At 43.5% G+C, this 22020-nt stretch overlaps 1 protein-coding gene across 5 annotated transcripts in view; it reads right to left on the bottom strand.

The window, feature by feature from the left end:
• LOC137422018 (proprotein convertase subtilisin/kexin type 6-like) overlaps positions 1 to 22020 on the bottom strand; it is a 288832-nt gene that overhangs the window by 85416 nt on the left and 181396 nt on the right. For 4 of the 5 annotated variants that reach the window (XR_013622625.1, XM_068108687.2, XM_078772998.1 and 1 more), the window contains exons 18-20: positions 21216 to 21319; positions 20939 to 21059; positions 20740 to 20846 (exon numbers count right to left, since the gene is read on the bottom strand). Coding sequence is in view for 4 of the 5 variants with exons in the window: in XM_068108687.2 (XP_067964788.1) it covers positions 20740 to 20846; positions 20939 to 21059; positions 21216 to 21319 (332 nt within the window). In the remaining variant the exon portion in view is untranslated. Of the gene's footprint in view, positions 1 to 15857; positions 17573 to 20739; positions 20847 to 20938; positions 21060 to 21215; positions 21320 to 22020 lie in introns of those variants that run through there. The other variant, XM_068108689.2, reaches the window with a different exon arrangement.

Genomic DNA, 22020 nt, shown 5'->3' with positions numbered 1-22020 from the left:
CCTACTGATGAGAAACCTCCCCATAACATGATGCCATAACATGATGCCATAACATGAAACCTCCCCATGGATAATGTGCTGTGTTGGGTTTGGGACAAACGTAATGTTTTGCATTTAGGCCAAAAAGCTCCATCTTGGTTTCGTCAGACCACAAAACGTTTTGTCACATGGCTTCAGAATCTCCGGAGTGATTGTTTTCATACCTCAAATGGACTCAAGGTGGGCTTTTTTGAGTAAAGGCTTCCTTCTTGCAACCCTACCGTACCGGCCAGACCTGTAGAGTGCTTGGGATATTGTTGTCACATGCACACAGTGACCAGTCTTTGCCATAAAGGCCTGTAGGTCTTTCAAAGTTGTCATTGGCTTCTTGGTGGCCTCTCTGATCAGTCTCCTCCTTGCTTGGTCATCCAGTTTGGAGGGACAGCCTGATCTAGGCAGGGTCTTGGTGGTACCATACACCTTCCACTTCTTAATGATTGTCTTGAATGTGCTCCAAGGGATATTCAAGGCCTTTGAAATATTTCTATACCCATCCCCTGATCTGTGCCTTTCCACAACTTTATCCCAGAGCTCTTTAGAAATGTCCTTGATGCTCATGGTTGAGTCTTTGCTGTGAAATGCACGACCCAGCAGAGGAAACCTACAGGAGCAGCTGATTTTATTCTGAAATAATCAGAATCACTGCAATTGAACACAGGTGGAGCCCAATTAACTTTGTGTGTGATTTTGAAGGTGATTTGTTACACCTGAGCTAATTTACAATTGCTTATTACAAGGGTCAGTGAGATCAAGATATTCACATCAAGATAGTCACTTATCCAACCAAGATATTCTAGTTTTTTTTTTTTAAATTAATTTTCTGAAATATTTAGAATTTATTTTTCACTTGGAAGATGTGGATTATGATGTGTAAATAAAGGTGCAAAAGGTCTGCTTTAATGCAATTTAATTCCAGGCTACAAGGTAACAAAAGGTGCGAATTTTGAAAGGGGGTGTAGACTTTCTATGGGCACTGTGTATGCATATGTGTGTGTATATAAGTATATGTATGCATATAGGTGTATATATATATATAATTATATATCTATGTATATACAGACTTGGCATTTAAGATGGAATATATTTTTTTTCTTGACTTGGGTTTACTTTCTGAACTCGGTATATCAATCTGGTGAGTTTATTTTACGATTCGGTGATTTCTTTGTTAAAAGAACCATGTCACTGATTGTCTGTCGCAGCAAGAAGTCAATAACAGGATTATATCACAGGTGGCGTGACAAAATGTACGGACAGGTACATTTGACGATTGGCTTCACAATTGGGTATATAAGGGTTGTTGCATTCTGTATTAGTGGAAAACAATTGCTGCACATCTACAAAAGTTATTGCCGCTTCCCCTTGAGATGGTCCGTCAATTCGACAATGCTGTTTGTCATTTAGTGGTGGCTTTACGAAATTCCGGCATGAAACAGCGTGCTATTTTTTTTTTTTTTTTTTTTGTATACAAGATCGAGGCTCGTGAAAGAGCTAACATTAATCACACAAAAAGACAAACCGACACACAAAACACAAAAAACAAGGGGAGCGGCAGACAAGATGGGGAGAGGGGGGGGGGGGGGTAAGGACACAAAAGAGAGGGGGAAGAGGGGGAAGGACACAAACACAACATTTGAGAGCAGGGACATCGGGAGGACTTCGGGGGAGGTGGGAGAGGAATAAAACATATGAACACTGCAAGGACTCTGGGGTGAATTACCGGGGGTAGAAAAGATCAAGGTTTTCGATGGGGGAAGATAAGAGATGGTGGTGAACAGCGGTTTTAAAGACCTGGAGGGAGGAGTGGGATTGAAGGGAGTGGGGGAGTTTGTTCCAGAGGCGGGAGAAAAGGGGAATGAAAGAGTGAAGGTGAGCAGAGAGCCTAGACTTTGGCAGTTTAACCATAAGAGGGTTGCAGGCAGATCTTGTGCGACCTGAAGGAATATTGGGGGGACAGAGCACAGAGAGAGCTGGGGGAGCAAGGCCGGAGAGGAGTCGGTAGAAGACAGAAAGACCACCAACCTGCCTGCGGTGAGTGAGTGAGTGAAAGGCCCTCGGTGTTGACTACATCGCAGGAGATGCCAATTATTCTGAAAGCTTTGGCCTCAACAGCGTGAAGCCGAGCAAGGTGTGAGGCAGGAGCACCAGCCCAGAGGGGGGAACAGTATTCCATTGAGCTGCGGATGAAAGCTTTGTATGTGGTGAGGAGCTCAGGTGTGCCAAGGAAGGACTTCGCACGACGGAGGATGCCCAGTCGGCGACTGGCTTTGGAGGCCAGCTTGGAAATGTGGTTTTCCCAAGAAAGATCATGGCAGATAGTGAGACCCAAAAGCTTGAGCGACAGAACTTCTTGGAGAGGATTGTTGAGAAAGTAGATGGGAGGGTTGTCCAGTCGGTCCTTTCGGAGAGACATTGTAAGAGTGTGAGATTTGTCAGGATTGAAAGACATGTTCCACTTGTTTGACCAGTCTGTGATTTTGTCCAGGTCTGCAGAGAGTGAGGAGGCTGCAGACTGCCGATCTGAGGGATGAGGAATGGAGCGACAGAGAGTAGAGTCGTCAGCAAAGAGATAGAGAGGATTTTCAAGAGAGTCAGAGAGATCATTGATGAAGACCAGAAAAAGCACAGGGCCCAGAACACTACCTTGGGGAACTCCAGCCTGAACAGGAAGAGGAGATGAGAGAAACCCATTCAGGGCCACACGTTGACTACGACCAGAGAGGAAGTCCGCCAGCCATGCGTGGAGATTTCCATGGATACCAAAGGAGGAGAGTTTGGTGAGCAGAGCAGGGTGCCAGACCGTATCGAAGGCACGTGAAATGTCAAGGGAGACAGCTCTAATTTCCTGTTTGGCATTGAGGACCTCCATCCATTGTTGAGAAAGCAGAAGCAGCATGTCCAGAGTAGAGTGACCAGGTCTGAAACCAAATTGATGATCAGAGATCAAGCCATTGGAGAAGAGGAAAGATTTAATATCTGAAGCAATGATGGATTCCATGACTTTGCTGATAATTGGGAGAAGGCTGATTGGTCTGTAGTTGCTGGGATCTGTTTTTGCACCTTTTTTGTGCAAACCGGTGATGTTGGCTGATTTCCAAGCAGATGGCAGATGACCTTGAGCAAAAGAGAGGGTGAAGAGAACAGAAAGAGGGAGTGAAAGAGCAGAAGAACATGATTTTAGGACCCGTGGGCTGATGCCGTCAGGACCAGTTGCAGAATCAGAGTCGAGGGTTGACAGAAACTTTTCCACCTTGTCAGGAGGAAAGGACACAGAGTCCAGGAGCAGCTGGGTATGACTGGGTATGGTGGGTACAGAGAGGGATGGGTTTGGGACACAAGATTTAGAGGCAAACACAGAGTTGAGGCATTCAGCTTTTTCACGTGTGGAGTCAGCCGTTAAGCCGTTTGAGGTGAGGGAGGGGATGGAGGGGGAACAAACACCAGAAACAGATTTGACCAGACGCCACCAGGATTTGGAAGAGGGAGACAGATGAGAGAGTTCGGTCTTGAGAATGGTGAGATATTGTTTCCTGGCTCTCCTGAGGGTGGACACACACTTGTTTCGGGCTTTGTGAAAGGAAATGAGATTTCCTTCCGTTGGATTTGCTTTCCAGGAGACGAAAGCAAGTTGTTTCAGGGCAACAGCCTCACCACAAGATTCCGTGTACCATGGACGGGAGGAAGGGTATGACAACTGAAGACAAGATGGTATAAATCTGTGCATGAGAGAGAGCAATTTACTTTGAAAGAATTCCCAGGATGAGTTGATGTCAGAGGCGGTAGAGATGGGAGACCAGTCCAGATGATTGTTGGCTGCTTGAAGACCGTGCCAGTTGGCCAGAGTGAAATGCCAGACTCGTCGACGCTGAGGAGGCTCTCTGAGAATGGTCAGAGAGATGTCCACTTTGACAAGCACATGATCAGATGAGCCGATTGGAGCAGAAGAAGAGCAGCAGACATTTTCAGGGAAGTTTGTCATAACCAAATCCAGAAGAGAAGATGCTCCGTTGACTGAGATCCGGGTCGGGAAATTGACAGATTGTGTCAGTCCCAGTGAGTCGCAGAAGTCCTTTGCTGAAGAGCCATGGCTGGTGAGAGAGGTACCCACCCCCAGCCAACTGGCATGGTGACAATTGAAATCACCACATATGAGGAAGAGAGAGTTGGGATGGGTAGATAGAAGTTGGTCCATATTATCAGACAGTGAGATGTAGATGGAGTCATTGCTGTTTGGTGGACGGTACAACACACATATGAACAAAAGGTGGGAGCGAAGGGGAAGCCGTAGCCAAAGGTATTCCTGGGGGTGAGGTGGAGAGAGGGCAGTGGAGGGCGAGTGAGGAAGAGAGTTTTTTTATAAAGATAGCAACCCCACCTCCAGGACGAGGCTCAGGTCTATCATACCGGAGGAGGGAGTAACCTGGGAGAGATACCAAGGCATCAGAGACATCATGAAGGAGGAAAGTTTCTGTTAAGCAGATCACATCTGGTTTGTCAGAAGGTGCTCGGCAGTATGGCATCACACAAGGTCAGGTGTCAAAGATCCTGAAACCAAATGCTCAGAGGGGTGTCCCAACTCCAATACCGAGGCCAGGACGTCCCCGCAGTACCACAAGGAGGGATGATCGCCAGCTGCACCGGTTAGTCCGCAATGGCCATATACCAAGTCAGCTAATTGGCTTAGGGCTGAGTGGCAGCAACTGACAAATGTGCCTGTATCCAGAAGGCTAGTCACCCAACGACTGGTTCAAGCAGGCTATCGTGCCAGGCGTCCACTGAGAAAGCCACGCCTGACCAGACAACACAGCCAGCGCCGATTGCAGTGGGCCAGAGAGCACCGTCAATGGCAGCCAGGACACTGGAATCACGTGACCTTCAGTGACGAGTCTAGATTTCTGGTCTATCGTCAAGATGGCCGCGTCCGAGTGCGCAGACAAGTGCATGAAGACCACAACGAAGATTGTATAGTGCCAAGAGTCCAAGCTGGAGGTGGTGGGGTGACCGTTTGGGCTGCTTTTCATGCAGGGGGCAAAACTGACCTGGTTGTTCTGAATGGAAACCTGAACCAGTTCAAGCACAGGGCCATTCTGGAAGAAACATTGCTTCCATTTGCTCGTGCAGCCTTCGAGAAAACTTTGTCTTCCAAGATGACAATGCACGGCCTCATCGTGCTCGCATGATCCAACACTTTCTTGCTGACCGTGGTGTAGAGCATATGGAGTGGCCTGCCATGTCCCCGGATATGAATCCGATAGAGAACCTGTGGGCAGAATTAACGCGTCAAATCGACAACTTGGACCAGCAGCCTGCCTCTGTGCATGAATTGCAGCAGGCTATTGTCACTGCATGGCAAGCGATTCCTGCCCAATCCTTGGCAAATGTTGTGAACAGCATGCCTCAACGTGTACGTGCTCTCCTGAATGCTCGTGGGGGTTACACGAAGTACTGAACTGTAATTTTACTGTCCGTAATCCCAGTCGTAATTTAACTTTTGTTTTTGTAAAAAAAAATTTTGGCTAATGTGCAAATAAAAACATACTTCTGGAAAACGCACAGAAGTTTAACACAGTACTGTCCGTGAATTGAGTTCGATATCAGTTTACATCACTTTCAAGGATCAATTTATTTGCTTCGAAATGTCAAATGTGGTTTTTGTTTCTTTTAAAGGTCACATCAACAAAATCTAGAATAATTTCAACATAATTCCAATGAACTTTTGGTTCTAAGTCATCTTGAAAAGTAAGTTCACCCCCAGAAAAAAAATATTCCATGTTAAATGCCAAGTCTGTATATATATATATGTAAATATATATCTATATACATATATATCTATGTACATATATATCTATATACATAATATATATATATATATATATATATATATATATATATATATATATATATATGTATATATATATATATATATAGTATATATAGTATATATATATATATATATATATATATAGTATATATATATATATATATATATATATATATATATATATATATATATATATATATATATATATATATATATATATATATATTTTTTTTTTCAAACAAAGGGTGACTGTCAAATAAAACTTTGTGTCCTTTATATAAAGAACAAGAAGAGGACCTGTTTGGATGAAAATAGCAGTGATTAAATAAAGATAATTTTAACAAGCAAAGTAAATGAAAAGCTAATTTGAGAGTAAAATATAAAAGAATGCAGTTTTGCAAAAACAGTGATTTAAACTTTGAAAACAAAAATCCACATCAAATAAAAAATGTGATTATTTGTACAAATTTAGTGGAATTAAGAGAAACATGACAGACAGCTTATTGCTAACCCCAGATTCACACAATGTTGTACGGTTAATAAGGAACCACAAAATCGGCTCAAAATAGGTCAACAGCACTCTGGATAACTCTAAAGCTTGTTTCCAGCATTCGCCATCGAATGCTTAATAAAAAGCACAACATTGTCTTCAAAGCAAAACACCATCTACGGAAATATATTACTACACATTATGTCATACAATATACAGTACACCAAATCCGTGATTTCTAGTGGATTCCATCGGTAAGAATCAGCTCACCTGCATGGTATTGTGTCATCAAATGTCAATAATTTAACATCGATGGTATACAAGAACTGCTATGGTGAATCAGAACTAGCACCTCTATTCAAAAAATGTGTGTGTGCGTGTGTGTTGTTGGTTGTTATCTCCATAAGTAGGTTTCAGAAGATGTATCGGAGCCCTCCCAGGTCTCGAAGTATCAACCTTCGTGTGTGCATATCTACGTGTGTAAGCGTGTGAATGTGTGTATGTATATCTAATTCTACAAAAGGCCAAAAAAATCTGTCTGTCTCTGTCTTTCTCTGTCGCCACCTGTCGGCTGTCGGTGCGTTGGGTGCGGTGTCATGGCGTCTGCTCGTGTTTTGGCATTGTAGTTCCGTGCTCGTGGTTTGTATCTTTACCCTCCCCTTACCTCTTCTCACCTTTGTGCCGTCTTTTGTGTGTCACCCTTCCACGTTATCATCCCTCCCCCCCTCTTGAGAGTGAGAAGGTGAGAGCGCACACGTGGTGAGACCGATAAAGGTTCCCCCTTAGGGCGGTTCCCTCTTCGGTTTTTTTCGCCTCGTGTTACAAATCATAATACTTTTTCCGTTTCTTTTTTCGTAAATATTTTTATTTTTCGTTTGTTTACTGGAGCTTTTTGGCTTCAGTAACCCTTTATACATTTATCCTTTGTTTAAACGTGTAAACGATGGCGGATAGCTCTCGTTACACATCTCTTGAAGCGCTAACCCGGAAGCATGGGTTAGTTTGCTCACCTCCGTCGGGAATCGATGTCGAGGCCATTATCCTTTCCGTCGGAGAGTTAATCGGTTTGGATAATGTAAAAGCGGCTTCTCGCATGAATAAACGCGTGGTAATCTTTGTTTCCACAGTGCCCATGGTTGCTCAAATAGTCGAGCACGGACTTTTCTTTGCCCGCGACGTGTTTGTTCAGGTATGTCCACTCGACACGCCGGCAGTTCGAGTTTCTCTCTCTAACGCTCCGCCGTTCCTTAAGAACAAAGACCTGGTTACTGAACTAAACAAACTTGGTTCTGTCGTCTCTTCAGTTACTATGGTTCCTGTACGAGGAAAAAATAACCGTTTAAAACACGTCATGTCCTTTCGTCGTTTTGTTTATATGATCTTACCGCGTGGTGTAACCTCTTTAAATGCGGTATTGCCCTTCAAGGTCGAAGGTCACACTTATCGGGTCTTTGTCTCCACAGAGTCTAGTTTGTTTTGAGTGTGGTCAATATGGTCGTTTAAAAGACTCGTGCCCGAAAAAGTCCACAGATAGAGTCACTAGCCTGAATGGTGATGAACAGCAGGGCTCTACTGAGATCGTTGTCGATGATGTAAACAATATGGGTGGTGCTGATGCAAACCCCATTGTAGACAAACAGAGAACCAGGAAAAGAACCCTCCCACCTTCTAGCGACCTCAACGAGCCTGATAATAAGGTCTTGGCCGGTCCTCCAACCTTCGCTCAAGTGGTTAGTGAAGGTTATGGTGGAGCGTGACCTCCTCCTCAGCAGTTTCCTCCAGTTGAGGAAATTCCTCAACCTCCCCCACCTTCAGAATACTCTGAGGGTAATGTGATAAATGCTGAAAATTTATGTGTTGGCCAGACAGCACCTGAGTCTCTCCAGTGTTTTGAGGGTAAACCTCCATGTGAGGTTGAGCCTCCATGTGTGTCCACTGCTGAAGCTTGCGTTAATTGTGCCACCCCTCCCTCTGTGGGGAGTGGTGAGTGTGTTGGAACTAGTGATCTGTCTGTGGAATCCTCCATTGAGGCAGCTGAGCCTTGTCAAGCTCATGGTCAGCAGGGTGATAGTGCTGAAGTCTCAGATTGTCATGTCGATGAGCCCGTTGCTTCGGCAATGGACTCTCAATACAACGATTGTGACTGATGGGGGTTCTTCCGTTGCCTCACTGAGTGATGGTGAGGCCGACTTCTCATTGGGGCATGTCTCTGGAGGCTCTGTCCCTCCTGCTGAAATCGTGGATTTCCTACAAAAAACTTACCGTAAAAAGCGCGTGAAAATTTTCGATTTCTTCGTTGACACTCACGCCTTCATTAGTGGGGCTCAGGAAGTTGTACAACAATCTGCAGCCCTTCATATTTCTGATCAATCACTGAAAAGACTGAAGAGGTACCTTGTCACAGCAAGGAAAGAATTAAACCTGTAATGGCTGTGTTGCTGCCTATGTTTTTATGAACATAGCAAGCTTGAACATTAATGGTGGGCGCATTCAGCTGTGTAGGTCCCAAACTGTGCAATTAGCCAGGAGGGAAAAGATTGATGTACTTTTATTGCAAGAAACTCGTGCCACTGAAGACTGCATGGCTGATTGGCAGCAACAGCTGATTGGCACTTGGTTTTTTAGTAATACCGATTCTGTGAGTGCGGGTATTGCTTTTTTTGTCAGTACACGTTTGTCTGTCTCCCCCATATTTAAGGAAATTGTACCAGGCTATCTAGCCTCTGTAGAGTTTGAATACAATCAGCAACGATTTATGTTTGTTAACGTCTATGCTCCAAGCGATAGTACAGATAGAGGAACTTTTTTTAATCAGTCCTTTAATTTCCTAAGACACCTCTCTTCTGATACGTTGTTGTGCTTCGGGGGTGACTTTAACTGTACTTTAAACCCAACTTTAGGTAGGAACAGTGCAGAGCCACATCCAGCTTCAAGTAGGCCTCTTTCCAGTATAATTTCGCGGCATGACCTTAACGATGTATGGCGGCAACAACACCCAAACCTGCAGCAATTTAGCTGGTGTCGGGTTTTACTAAATCATCTTTCACTTGCTCGTCTTGATCAATTTTATATTCCTAACTCTGCTGTCAATCTTGTGACATATACGGCTATTGTCCCTTCAGGCTTCTCTGACCATTCTTTGGTAAAACTGTGCTTTTCTTTTCCTCGTTTCAAACGCCGCACCCTGTATTGGTCCTTTAACACCTCACTTCTGAGCGATCCTTTCTTTAAATCATCCTTTGTGGTTTTTTGGGACAAGGTTGTGGATTTCCAACATCGTTTCCGAAATCTCTGTCAGTGGTGGGACTATGCTAAAGCGCAGATCCGTGTTTTCTGTCAGCAATACAAAACCAATTGCTCTCAAAGTAAACAATTATGTATTGATGCCTTGAAACAAGAAATTCTACGATTGCAGGAAGGTGCTGAGGTCCTTAGTGATGAAAAACGGTGTCAACTCCTCTTTGAAAAACAAACTCTGCTTAAGGAATTAATTCAAGAAAATGGTATTGGTGCCTTCGTCAGGCTGAGAGTGAATGGTTTACTGTCCTCAAACACATGTTGTAAAGATTTCTTTAAGTTTGAGAAGACGACGAAGGCGAGCCAGCAAATGCTTGGTCTTCGGGCTAGTGATGGGCATATTCTTAGTGATAATACGGAGATTGTTCATTTTGGTCAGTCTTATTTTGAGAATGTGTTTTCCTATAAGCCTAATGATGTGCCTGCAATGCAGAATATTACGACCAATTTACCGCAGATAGATGAGCATCAACGGCATGTCTTGGATGAGTACATTACTCTCGGTGAACTTAAAACTGCGCTAGATGACCTTGCTGATCATAAGGCTCCTGGTTTTGATGGGCTACCAGCTGAATTTTATAAAACCTTTTGGGACATGCTTGGTCCTGCTTTGCACTCAGTGTTTTTATACAGTCTACGTGAGGGATTGTTACCCCTTAGTTGTCGACGTGCAGTTGTTTGCCTTATCCCTAAGAAAAACGACCTGCAATTGATACAGAACTGGCGTCCAATCTCTCTTCTCTGCACAGATTACAAGATTTTTGCCAAAACGCTAGCGAGCCGTGTAAAGACTGTTTTAAGCACAGTTATACATCAGGATCAATCGTACTGTGTTATGCACAGATCTATGCACGATAACATTTTTTTGGTACGAGACCTGTGGGATGTGTGTGCATTTCAACAACAACATACCGGTCTCTTTTTTATTGACCAAGAAAAGGCTTTTGACTCTGTTAATCATGAGTATTTGTTTCACATTTTAAAGCAATTTGGTTTTGGGGCATCCTTTATTTCATATGTATCCTTATTGTATAATCACATTTTTAGCTTGATCAAAATCAATGATGGTCTCTGTTCACCTTTGCGGATTGGGAGGGGAATTCGGCAAGGTTGTCCCTTATCTGGAATCTTGTACTCTCTTTGCATTGAGCCCCTTTTGATTCGTTTACAATCTTCTCTTATGGGATTTTCAGTGACTCCATCAGAAAATCCCGTTATCATTTCGGCCTATGCTGATGATGTATGTGTTGCTGTTCGCAGCAGTAATGACATTGCTCTGCTATTTGAGTGTCTACGGGTCTACTCTCAAGCATGTACAACGCAAATTAATTGGTCGAAATGCAAAGCAGTTTGGGTCGGCGGTACGCCACCTCCTGCCCTTCCAATTCTCCCTATGAATTTGACATGGGGAAAAGAAGGTGTGAAATACCTCGGTGTTTATCTTGGAACCCCAGGTTTTGTCAAAAGGAATTGGGATGGTTTGCTCCACAAAATTAGCAATAAATTAAACAGATGGAGAGGAATTTTGTCGACCTTGTCTTTCTGAGGTCGTGCCCTGGTCATTAACAACCTGGTGGCCCCTCTCTTATGGCATAAAATGATTGCCTTGCAGCCACCTGCAACGTTGGTGTCAGCAATCCGAAAATGTTTACTTGACTTCTTTTGGGATGGCAAACACTGGCTAAAGCCAGAGACTATTTGCCTTCCACTGGCAGAAGGAGGTCATGGGCTTGTGGACATTCTTTGTCGGGTGATGGCCTTCCGAGTCTCTACAGCTCGTCGTTTTATATTTCTGGAGGCCTTGCCCTGGAAATCGACTGCAAACTGTATATTAAAACAAGCCGGCATGCTTGGGTACAATTGTGAACTCTTCTTCATGGAGCTGCAACATGTCGATGCTTCGCTGCTCCCTGACTTTTACCAAGATGTCTTGAACGTCTGGCGGTCCATTTCAGTAACTCGGCAAATGGGGACATACAACAGTGAAAGGTTCCTCCGGGAACCCCTTTTCTACAATGCCCTCTTTCCTGCTATTCCTCGCTCACGTGCTTTTGTGCAACGTTTTGTGAGTGCTGGCGTGAAAACGACTCGGGACCTTCGTGACTAACAGGAATAGTTGGTTCTCCGCAGGACATCTTCAAGTAAGAACTGGCATCAGATCTTTGAGGAGCGTAGCCAAGGTCCTACAGGAAATCCTGTGTGTTTTTAGGCACTTGGGCCTGAGCTCAACCACCAACATTGGTGACCACCATACACCACCACAGATCTGTGCTAGCTCTAGCCTGCCGGCTGATAGCGCCACAACATCTATCTTGTTATCCTCATCACCACTTTCCAGCAAGGACAAAAAGAGACTGTATCGTTTGTGTATTTCAGTCCGGTTTCCCTCGTTACAGCCAGTTTATTTTGGGGCTCGATGGAAAGAGAAACTGCCTTCTGGGTCTCCCTCCCATCCGCAATGGTCTGCAATGTATGTTTCACCGATTGTTAAAAGGACTGGTGATATTGCTTGGAGACTCGCCCATATGGTGTTGCCCTCCAATGTTTTATTACATCGTTTTAATGAGGATAATTCAGTGGAATGCCCTTTTTGTATGATTTCTGAAGACCTTTTCCATGCTTACATAGATTGTGCAAGACTCTCTCCGTTCTTTGTTTTTTATCAACCTTTTTTAATCGTATGAACTTTTATTTTTCTACACGTGTTTTTATCTTTGGAACACCACTTAGTTATAAAAAACGCTCTGAGACTGCTCTTGTTAATTTCTTAATTTCTATTGGAAAATTAGCAATCTACAAAACAAGAAAAGCAAAGCTCCTGGCAAATGCTGATATTTTATGTGATGTGGTAATTGTGTTTAAGGCTCTGGTCATGGCAAGGTTACGCTTGGAATTTTCTTTTTGCCAAATGAAAGATGATTTACAAACCTTTGTGGAAAAATGGTGTGCAAAGGGTGGGTTTTGTAAACTTGATAATGGTTTGTTAAGTTTTTTATTTTAGTGCTTGGTGTTTTTATTGTTTGGCTACACATGTTTGGAATTGTGGTGACTTTATTATTTGCTTGACTTGTATGGTTTTCTTACCTTTATAATAAAAGAGCTTCAAAAGTGTCTGTCTCTGTCTCTGTGTGTCTGTCTGTCTGTCTGTCTGTCTGTCTCTCTCTCTCTCTGGATGTGTTCTATGCACGGACACATCTTTTAAGTTACAGAGTCCAAACTCGGGGTACAAATATAACTTTGTGTGGAGGGGCAACATAGGCTATGTGAACGCGGACTAACACGGAGGTGTGGGGGATATAAATTCTCGATGTAAATCTGTACAGTGTTGCGCCACCAGGTGATGGTGGCAGAGGGTATTACAATTCTCTTTTTGACCTGGACAACGCTGAGGTTAAAGCACTCTTTGCACAGACAAATTAATTTTGTAAACAGGACAACTAATTGTAATTGGTCCGTCAGCGAAGGTAGGCTCTGTAGTGTGTATATGTATATATATATATATATATATATATATATATATATATATATATATATATATATATATATATATATATTAGTGATAGTATGGGGGGAAAAAGCTCGCAGTGTTAGTATGGCAAATTTCTGAGGATATCCTGAAGACAATAGCTCAGTGGCGGTATGAGGTCAATGGGTTCGAGTCCCGGGTTGAGTAATATTTTTTTCACACCAGCCCCACGCAGGAATTTACTTCCTGTTTCTTCAATTATATACACACTACATGGCCAAAAATATGCGGACACCCTTTATAATTAGTGGATTTGGCTGTTTCAGCCACACCTATTTCTGACGGGTACGTATAATCAAGCACACAGCCATGCAATCTCCATAGACAAACATTGGCAGTAGAATGGGCCGTACTGAAGAGCTCAGTGACTTTCAACGTGGCACCGTCATGGGATGCCACCTTTCCAACAAGTCAGTTCGTCAAATTTCTGCCCTGCTGGAGCTGCCCCGGTCAACTGTAAGTGCTATTATTGTGAAGTGGAAACGTCGAGGAGCAACAACAGCTCAGCTGAGAAGTGGTAGGCCACACAAGCTCACAGAACGGGAACGCCGAGTGCTGAAGCGCGTAGCGCATAAAAATAATCTGTCCTCGGTTGCAACACTCACTCCGGAGTTCCAAACTGCCTCTGGAAGCAACGTCAGCACCACGACTGTTTGTCAGGAGCTTCATGAAATGGGTTTCTATGGCCTAGCAGCCGCACACAGCTTCAGATCACCATGCGCAATGCCAAGCGTCGGCTGGAGTGGTGTAAAGCTCGCCGCCATTGGACTCTGGAGCAGTGGAAACACGTTCTCTGGAGTGATGAATCACGCTTCACCATCCGGCAGTCCGACGGATGAATCTGGGTTTGGCGGTTGCCAGGAGAACGTTATCTGCCCGAATGCATAGTGCCAACTGTAAAGTTTGATGGAGGAGGAATAATGGTCTGGGGCTGTTTTTCATGGTTCGGGCTAGGCCCCTTAGTTCCAGTGAAAGGAAATCTTTACGCTACAGCATAGAATGGCATTCTAGACGATTGTGTGCTTCCAACTTTGTGGAAACAGTTTGGGGAAGGCCCTTTCCTGTTTCGGCATGAGAATGCCCCCGTGCGCAAAGCAAAGCCCATACAGAAATGGTTTGTCGAGATCGGTGTGGAGGAACGTGACTGGCCTGCACAGAGCCCTGACCTCAACCCCATTGAACACCTTTGGGATGAATTGGAACGCCGACAGTGAGCCAGGCCTAATCGACCAACATCAGTGCCCAACCTCACTAATGCTCTTGTGGCTGAATGGAAGCAAATCCCCACAGCAATGATCGAATATCTAGTAGAAAGCATTCCCAGAAGAGTGGAGGCTGTTATAGCAGCAAAGGGGGGACCAACTCCATATTAATGGCCATGATTTTGGAATGAGATGTTCGACGAGGACATACGGGTGTGATGTTCGGGTGTCCACATACTTTTGGCCATGTAGTGTATGTATGTGTATATCTATATATATCTGTGCAGTGTCTGTGTTGTCAATGAACTACTCCCTTAATTTTTTGTGAAATCGTACCAAACTTCTGGTATGCACCTATCTCTCCCGTGTGTATGTCTTAAGGGTATTTGTTTTGAAAAACTTTGAAAATGTATTATTATTATTTTTTCAAAAATTAAAAAAAAAAAATTTTCAACTTTAATCTTCAACTTCAATTGTTTACACATGTAATATCACGTATATTACAAATACATTTATGCAAAATAATTGTTTGTATTATGATTGGTGTAAACCATGACAAAACAGCAACTCGGGTACAATCATCTATCTATATATTTACATATCTGAGCAGTGTCTGTGTTGTCACTGAACTACACAGTCAAACTTTTGTTTCTGTGGTTGTGAAGTGTTTTTAATAACGTGGTGGTGAGGTGTTTTGAATTATGTGGTGCTGAGGTGTTTTGAATTACGTGGTGGTGAGGTGTTTTGAATTACATGGTGGTGAAGTGTTTTGAATTACATGGTGGTGAGGTGTTTTTAATTACGTGGTGGTGAGGTGTTTTGAATTACATGGTGGTGAGGTGTTTTGAATTATGTGGTGCTGAGGTGTTTTGAATTACGTGGTGGTGAGGTGTTTTTAATAACGTGGTGGTGAGGTTTTTAATTACGTGGTGTCGAGGTGCTTTGAATTATGTGGTGGTACTGAGGTGTTTTTAATTATGTGGTGGTGAGGTTTTATTAATAACGTGGTGGTGAGGTGTTTTTAATTATGTGGTGGTGAGGTTTTGAATTATGTGGTGGTGAGGTTTTATTAATAACGTGGTGGTGAGGTGTTTTTAATTATGTGGTGGTGAGGTTTTGAATTACATGGTGGTGAGGTTTTATTCATAACGTGGTGGTGAGGTGTTTTTAATTTTGTGGCGCTGAGGTGTTTTGAATTACGTAGTGGTGAGGTGTTTTTAACTACATGGTGGTGAGGCGTTTTTAATTATGTGGCGGTGAGGTGAAGTACTTGATATACGGTACATGTATCTGTGCAGTGTCTGTCGCGTCACTGAACTACTCGCTCAAACTTTTGTGAAATCATCCCAAACTTCAAGTCTGCACCGACCACACTCGTATCTATGTGCTGAAGGGTTCCTTTTTGAATTTTTTAATATTTTTTTCAACCTAAATCTTCAACCTAAATTGCTTATAAAATGTAATATCACATACACTACAAATAAATTTGTGCAAAATATTTGTTTGTATTATGACTGGTGTAAATCATGATAACACAGCAACTCAGGTACAGTCATTATCCTCAGCTAAACCAAGCCCGTTCCTCTGTAGCGACGCGCGGTGAGGCGAGCGCAGCGAGCTGAGCCAAGCTCGTGTATATATGTATATATATATATATACTATGATATCTCAAAAAGTTGTTCACTAGTTATGACAAATCTAGGTGGATTTGAGAGCTGGTTAGGTGACAAGAACAAGCCGATTCGATTGTGGTTCAGATCCAGCCTGTGAGTTGGACACAAAACATAAACTGTTCAGCCTGACGGAGTTATGCACTCTATCGAGTGCCGTTCTACTTCGTTATTTTTTTGCCAAGTGTCGCTCTATGAGTGATTTTTACCCCGCGCGCGTGAAGCAAAAAGCAGGGTTAAAGAATCGGTCCCGTACATACATACATATGTATGTGTATGCATTTTGGTAAGAGCATATATCAAAAAATGTTCAACGGAGGAAATTGAAACTTAACCACATGTTACATGCCAATTTGATATGGCGCATATTACTTTTATGAATCCCACCCCCTCAGAACTTACATGGTGAATTAAACAAAGCCTAACGCCCAGAGATAAAAGAAACAGAAGAGTTGGCTCACACTAAGTCCATCTCAAGACTGTGCAGGGTAAATATTCTATGAATACCATCAACTTGTAGAGAAAACATTTGTACAGACTGGTTTACCAGCTCGAATCAATAGAGTGACGAAAAATTGCTTTGACCTCTTCCCATTACAGATGCAAGACTATCCGTAGACCCTGCATGAAAAGACCTTCAGTGACACGAGGTAATTTGTTCAGCCATCAAACATGCTGGTAAAGTTGAATTTTGCTGTCAGACAATATGTAACTACACCCGCTGCAATAATCTCACACAATCGGGCAGATCATAGAGGGGGAGTCGGAACGGAATGAAGACTAGAAGAAAGAAAGCAAACGCACAATGCAGCTGTTAACTCTGATCCACAGGTGTAAGGAGGTTTATGGTTACCGGTATACTAAATATATAAAGCAAAGCTACGAGGTGCCCTAAATGTGGTTGCAAGAGCGTAGTGCATACAGTACGTAAAGCAGATCCAAGTTATTTTGTTAAAGTTGCTTTGTTGTTACCAAATTGTTATTTTTCTGACACCCACACAACAGCTTCAACTGAAAGTGAAGAAATAACTGACGCGTCAACTTGAAGACGACGTGGAGAATTATGGGAGTAACCGCAGTAAACCAAGGACAGATGTCACACTGGCTTTTCTCTCCACCACAATCGTACGACCCTTGATGATCGTTTTTATCTTCAGTTACCAGCAACATATGATGTTAACGTTGATGCGAAAACAGCATTGTTATTGAACTATTTTACACACAATAATCTCAGCATTTCAGGGACGTGTGCACAGTGTACGCTTTGAAAGAACTTAGAACTATCGAGAATTGCAAAAGTACAAAGCAAAAATTATTGTCATTGTTCCGGCAATCGAGGTTTGGGCTAATTCGTCTGTGACGAGTCATGACTTTTAGCAGTCTTGACTGCTTGGTCCAGGTAACCAACTTGATGACCCTTGAGAAGATGTCAGGTAGCTCGGAAGCTAAATGGTTGATATGTGATTCCAGGCCTTCTCCTCCGATGTGTGCTCATCATGAGGTCTTACGGAACCCTGCAAGAGGTCGTGGCTGATGTCGCGTGGGATCGATGGGATGGGGGAAATTCGTGAGGTCATTCATAACGTATACGACATGGATGTCATAAAGCAATCATACTAAAATACGCCATTTCGTGTCTGTCTGTCTGTCTGATGAATTTTTGATGCCAATACATTCCGTCGTTACTTATCCAATCTCAACCAAAGTTGACAGGATGACGAAGGGTTACATAATGAAGGTTGTAGCGCATTCATCTGCCCCCCCCCCCCTTTCCCCAAGGGAGTTTTCTCCCCCGAGCGGGTTTTCACCGCCATTGCCATCAATGGGGTTGCATGTTGAGGTGTATATAAATGTTAAATTAGCTTTATCGTGGCGTTTTTCCAAAGAAGAAGATTTATCGTGGCGTTTTTCCAAAGACGCTTTCAATAAGAAAATTAATGATAATCGCATATTGTTAATGTTATTACAAAACAATATTAATACTAATAATGTCCCACTTCCCCAAGGCGTTTTTGCTGCAGTGATAACGTGCATGAATAGCTTATCTTACTATAATTCACCAAATGTCCGTCCGTCTGTCTGTCTGTTCGAAGGTACCGTAAAAACTGCTGAACCGATCTCAACGATATTTTGGGTGGATAATCCTGGGATCTCCAGGAGTAAAATAAGCTATTTAGTTTTCCCAATTTCAGCTTTAGTCTCCAGCATTCTCAGGTTTGGACTCACGCATAACATTTGCGTTTGCATAATGTTCATTGTTCTCATTGTGACGATGTGCTTTTTCCGGGTGCCGCACAAACGGCTGCACCGATCGCTGCACGGCTGCACCGATCGAACTCAGTGACCTCGGACAAAGACCTTTTATAAGGACACGGGTTGAATCCCTGCTTGAGATAATTCTAACCCATTTCAACTAAAGGAAACACGTACGGGAGTACATACGACATAGTGATTGTGAACACGATTAGTTTAATCTCCACATGAGAGAATTCTATTTGGGCGGTGAAAAAGCTAACAGATCTCTGTCTCCATCGATCTTGTCAAGGCCGTAACAGCTATCGGCTCAAAATCCTTTCAACTGTTGATTTGGAAGTTTTTACAATGAAGGAAACACGTATCGGGAGTACATACGACATCGGGAGGACTAACTGCACGCGTCTTCAGTATCAAGCTTAAATCTGTCATGGCGGATCTGAAGAGTGGAATGCTTGGAGAAGTGGTGGGCTACTTCGGCATGGAGGATCAGAAACGTGGACTCCCACACTGCCACATCCTGCTGATACTTGCTCCCACATGATGTTATTTTCCCGGGTGCCGCACAAACGGCTGCACCGATTGAGATTTAACGGATGTTTATATAAATCGTTTAAAAGAAAAAAAGCCTTCAATTCCTGATATTTAGCCTTGTCATTTGGGCCTCCCAATTGAAGCCCCGCCCATAGGGCGGGTACAGTTGCTAGTAGTTATAATGGCATTTCCGTGGGAGCAACGGCTTCTACAGGAAGAAAAAATAATATAAACCACAAACACGTATGCTTAGCCTTTTTGAACAGTCGCTAATGCTCTTTATAACACTAAATGAAGAAATTTGGAAGAATCCCGACATCTGTGAAGTAAGGTTTACTTCCAGAACTGAGTGAAGATCTACTGTACTCTATATAACCCACAAATTTTGGGTTAATAACATGGCCCTTTCTGCCGCTACCGTGGCATTTTTCATAGTGTACTTTTGAAACCTGCTCCTGCTGTTTGATATGAAACTGAAAGGGAGGAAGCCCGGGGTGTGCTCATTTACCAAGCAGCTAGCTAGCGCTTGCCATGCCAGCCGTTCCTTAACGGTTTTGAATGGAGTGCTTGCTCGAATGCTTAAACCACTTGGCGATCTCTCCGCAAGAAACTTGGTAAATGAACACACACCCAATGTTCTTAGACCCGACCATAGATTGATTATAATCTATATACCCCAAAGAGGAATGACCCTTCTTGCCGCTCTCGTAGTGAGCAGGTGTACTAGTCTACGAAATAAAGCAATCTACAAAGCACTTCATGCCACACAATCCATTCTTCCCGATGTCACTCCATGGCAAAATTTGTTCCTCTTTCGTTCTCTGAATCAGGTGTTATTTTTGTTAACATTGTTGTTGCAGGATGCCAGGTGGATGGAATTCCCGTTGCAACACGCGGTCACCACCTAATCATGTGCCAAGGATCTCTGGTTCAAGGTGGCAACTTGGAAATTATTTGGCAGGGTGTCAAATTCTTGGCTGGGCTGGCAGGTTGGCCGGTGAACGTGATCATCTGCCTTGTTGCTGCACACGAGAATCTCTATTTTCCTAATATTTACAGCACTTCGTTTTTATGCCTCCACCGACGAAGTCGCTGGAAGCATGTTTTCAGGTTGTCCGTCCGTCCGTCCGTCCGTCCGTGATAGGTTTTCTTTACCGCGATAACTTGAGAACGGCTAAAGGGATCTTAGTCAAACTTGGCACAGGTATGTATAATGAGGTAAAGATGAACTGATTAAATTGTCGGGTCAATAGGTCAAAGGTCAGAGGTCATGTCAGGTAAAAATGTGCTAACTTGGGCACAGCTGAATGGATTTAAATCAAACTTGCTACAAGTATGTATAATGATGTAATAATGTCGGCGGATGCATATCAGTCGATGTCGTGACGTCGAAGAGAGCCGTTCTAGTTGTAAGCCATGTTTTCAGCATCTGCTGTACCTTTTGGAATTCTGCTTTTGCCTTTGCTTTCCATTTATGTAATAACTTTGTGCTCATCCTCAATCACAGCCTGTACTCATTTACTAGTTTGGTCATTTTGCTTTATAACAAATCAGGAAAACTTTGATTGAAGTTGAAGCAATTTGGCCATAGGGTTAGCATGATAACCTAGAGGTACGCACACTCGCCTTTGAGTCTAGCCTGGGTTAAAATCTTGGTCCAGCTATAAGCTATCACCGTGGTGATGGACGTTACCCTGCACATCCCGTCTGCATTCGTTGGTCGACTTTAAAGATCCCACGGTGTTCTTCGTGAAAATTAAGCGAGGGAATTCAAAATCCCTGCTATAACCTACAGGGGCCCTGCATGGGTGGCACAGCGGTGCCCCCAGCAAATGATTCTACTGGCAGCCAAGTGCTGCATACGAAAGAAGAAGAGGAGCGGGAGCTTGTACATGTTATACGGTGCTTACCACGGCAAGGTGACGTTTGGAGACATTGGCCGTCTTTCAGTTCAAAACTCTTGGCGCACTTGGTGCAGGCATCCTGGCCCGTGCAGCACATGCAGCCATTGTCACAGCTGTTGGCACACCCAGGTGGAATATTTAACACCTTTGCATATCATTATACACTGCCAACAATAAATTCTCGATTAAATAAGTATTGAATCACCTCAAACATGAACCCATGCCGTTATTTGGCCAGTATGAACCAGGTTCACATCTTCTTTGACAAGTACGTGTTCGAAGAATCCAGCCTGCTGCACAAGCCAAGCATTGGTTCTTCATTGGGCCTAGCAAAGGAGAGCAGGAAGAGGATTATGAGCTGCACGACAGCCTCGTGCAAGAAGGAAGGCGGCTTCGTGCAACATTATTTAAAATTACAAGATAGCTTTGAAAAAGGAAGAGTGGAAATGCAGGTTTATAAGTGCCCCCCAGACTTTGCAAACCTGTGCATTGAGTGCAAGGAGGATGACATTGTTCACATTGGCCTCTCAATCGGTTTAAATATGAACCGTCGTCGCACTCCAGTTCACAGACCCCGTCACTCTGTCTGGACACACACACGATATCATCACACTCTGCCAATAGCACATATAACAATATTATATGGTGTACCGACCATATACTACAGTTCCACACCACTTGATCACGTGTGATATACTTTCTGCTGCTTTTTTTGTGAGTACAACAAATGTTTGTGGCTAAAGTTGCCGCAGTAGCTTTTCCCTTAGGGGGGGGGGGGGGGGTTGTCTGGCCTGGGCTCAATTCTCAGTCTGGCTTTAAAATGTCAGATTGCTGCATGTTGTATCACAGGCAGGAAGTTGCATCATAGAGTGCACCGTCCCTTGGATGGATGTTAAGCTGGGTGTCTCCAGCATTAGTTGGTGGAAGTTAAATATCCCATGGTGTATTTCATGGAGAGTCGGCGAGGTATTTCTAGCACCCTGAACAAGTTCCAAATTCCTGTTCTGGTCGGAATGTTGACTTCAGTAATGCCCATTTGACACACCAGGAAGTTAATGCCGTAATTTTTTTAGCTCACCTGGAACGAAGTTCAGGGGAGCTTATGCGATGGCGTGTCGTCAGTCCGTCAGTCCGCCAGTCCGTCCGTCCGTCCGTCCGTCAACACTTGAAACTTCTTCCCCCAAAACCACTGATGGGATTGCTACCAAATTTGGCCCAAATTATATTTGTTGTGTTGTGACTAAAGTCTGTTCACGGCATTTAAAAAAATCGGGGTCTAAGGGGGTT

The sequence above is a fragment of the Myxine glutinosa genome, chromosome 2 (genome assembly GCF_964187855.1).
Source record: "Myxine glutinosa chromosome 2, kmMyxGlut1.1, whole genome shotgun sequence".
NCBI classification, from domain to species: domain Eukaryota; kingdom Metazoa; phylum Chordata; class Myxini; order Myxiniformes; family Myxinidae; genus Myxine; species Myxine glutinosa.
This window is presented reverse-complemented; position numbering and strand designations above follow the sequence as displayed.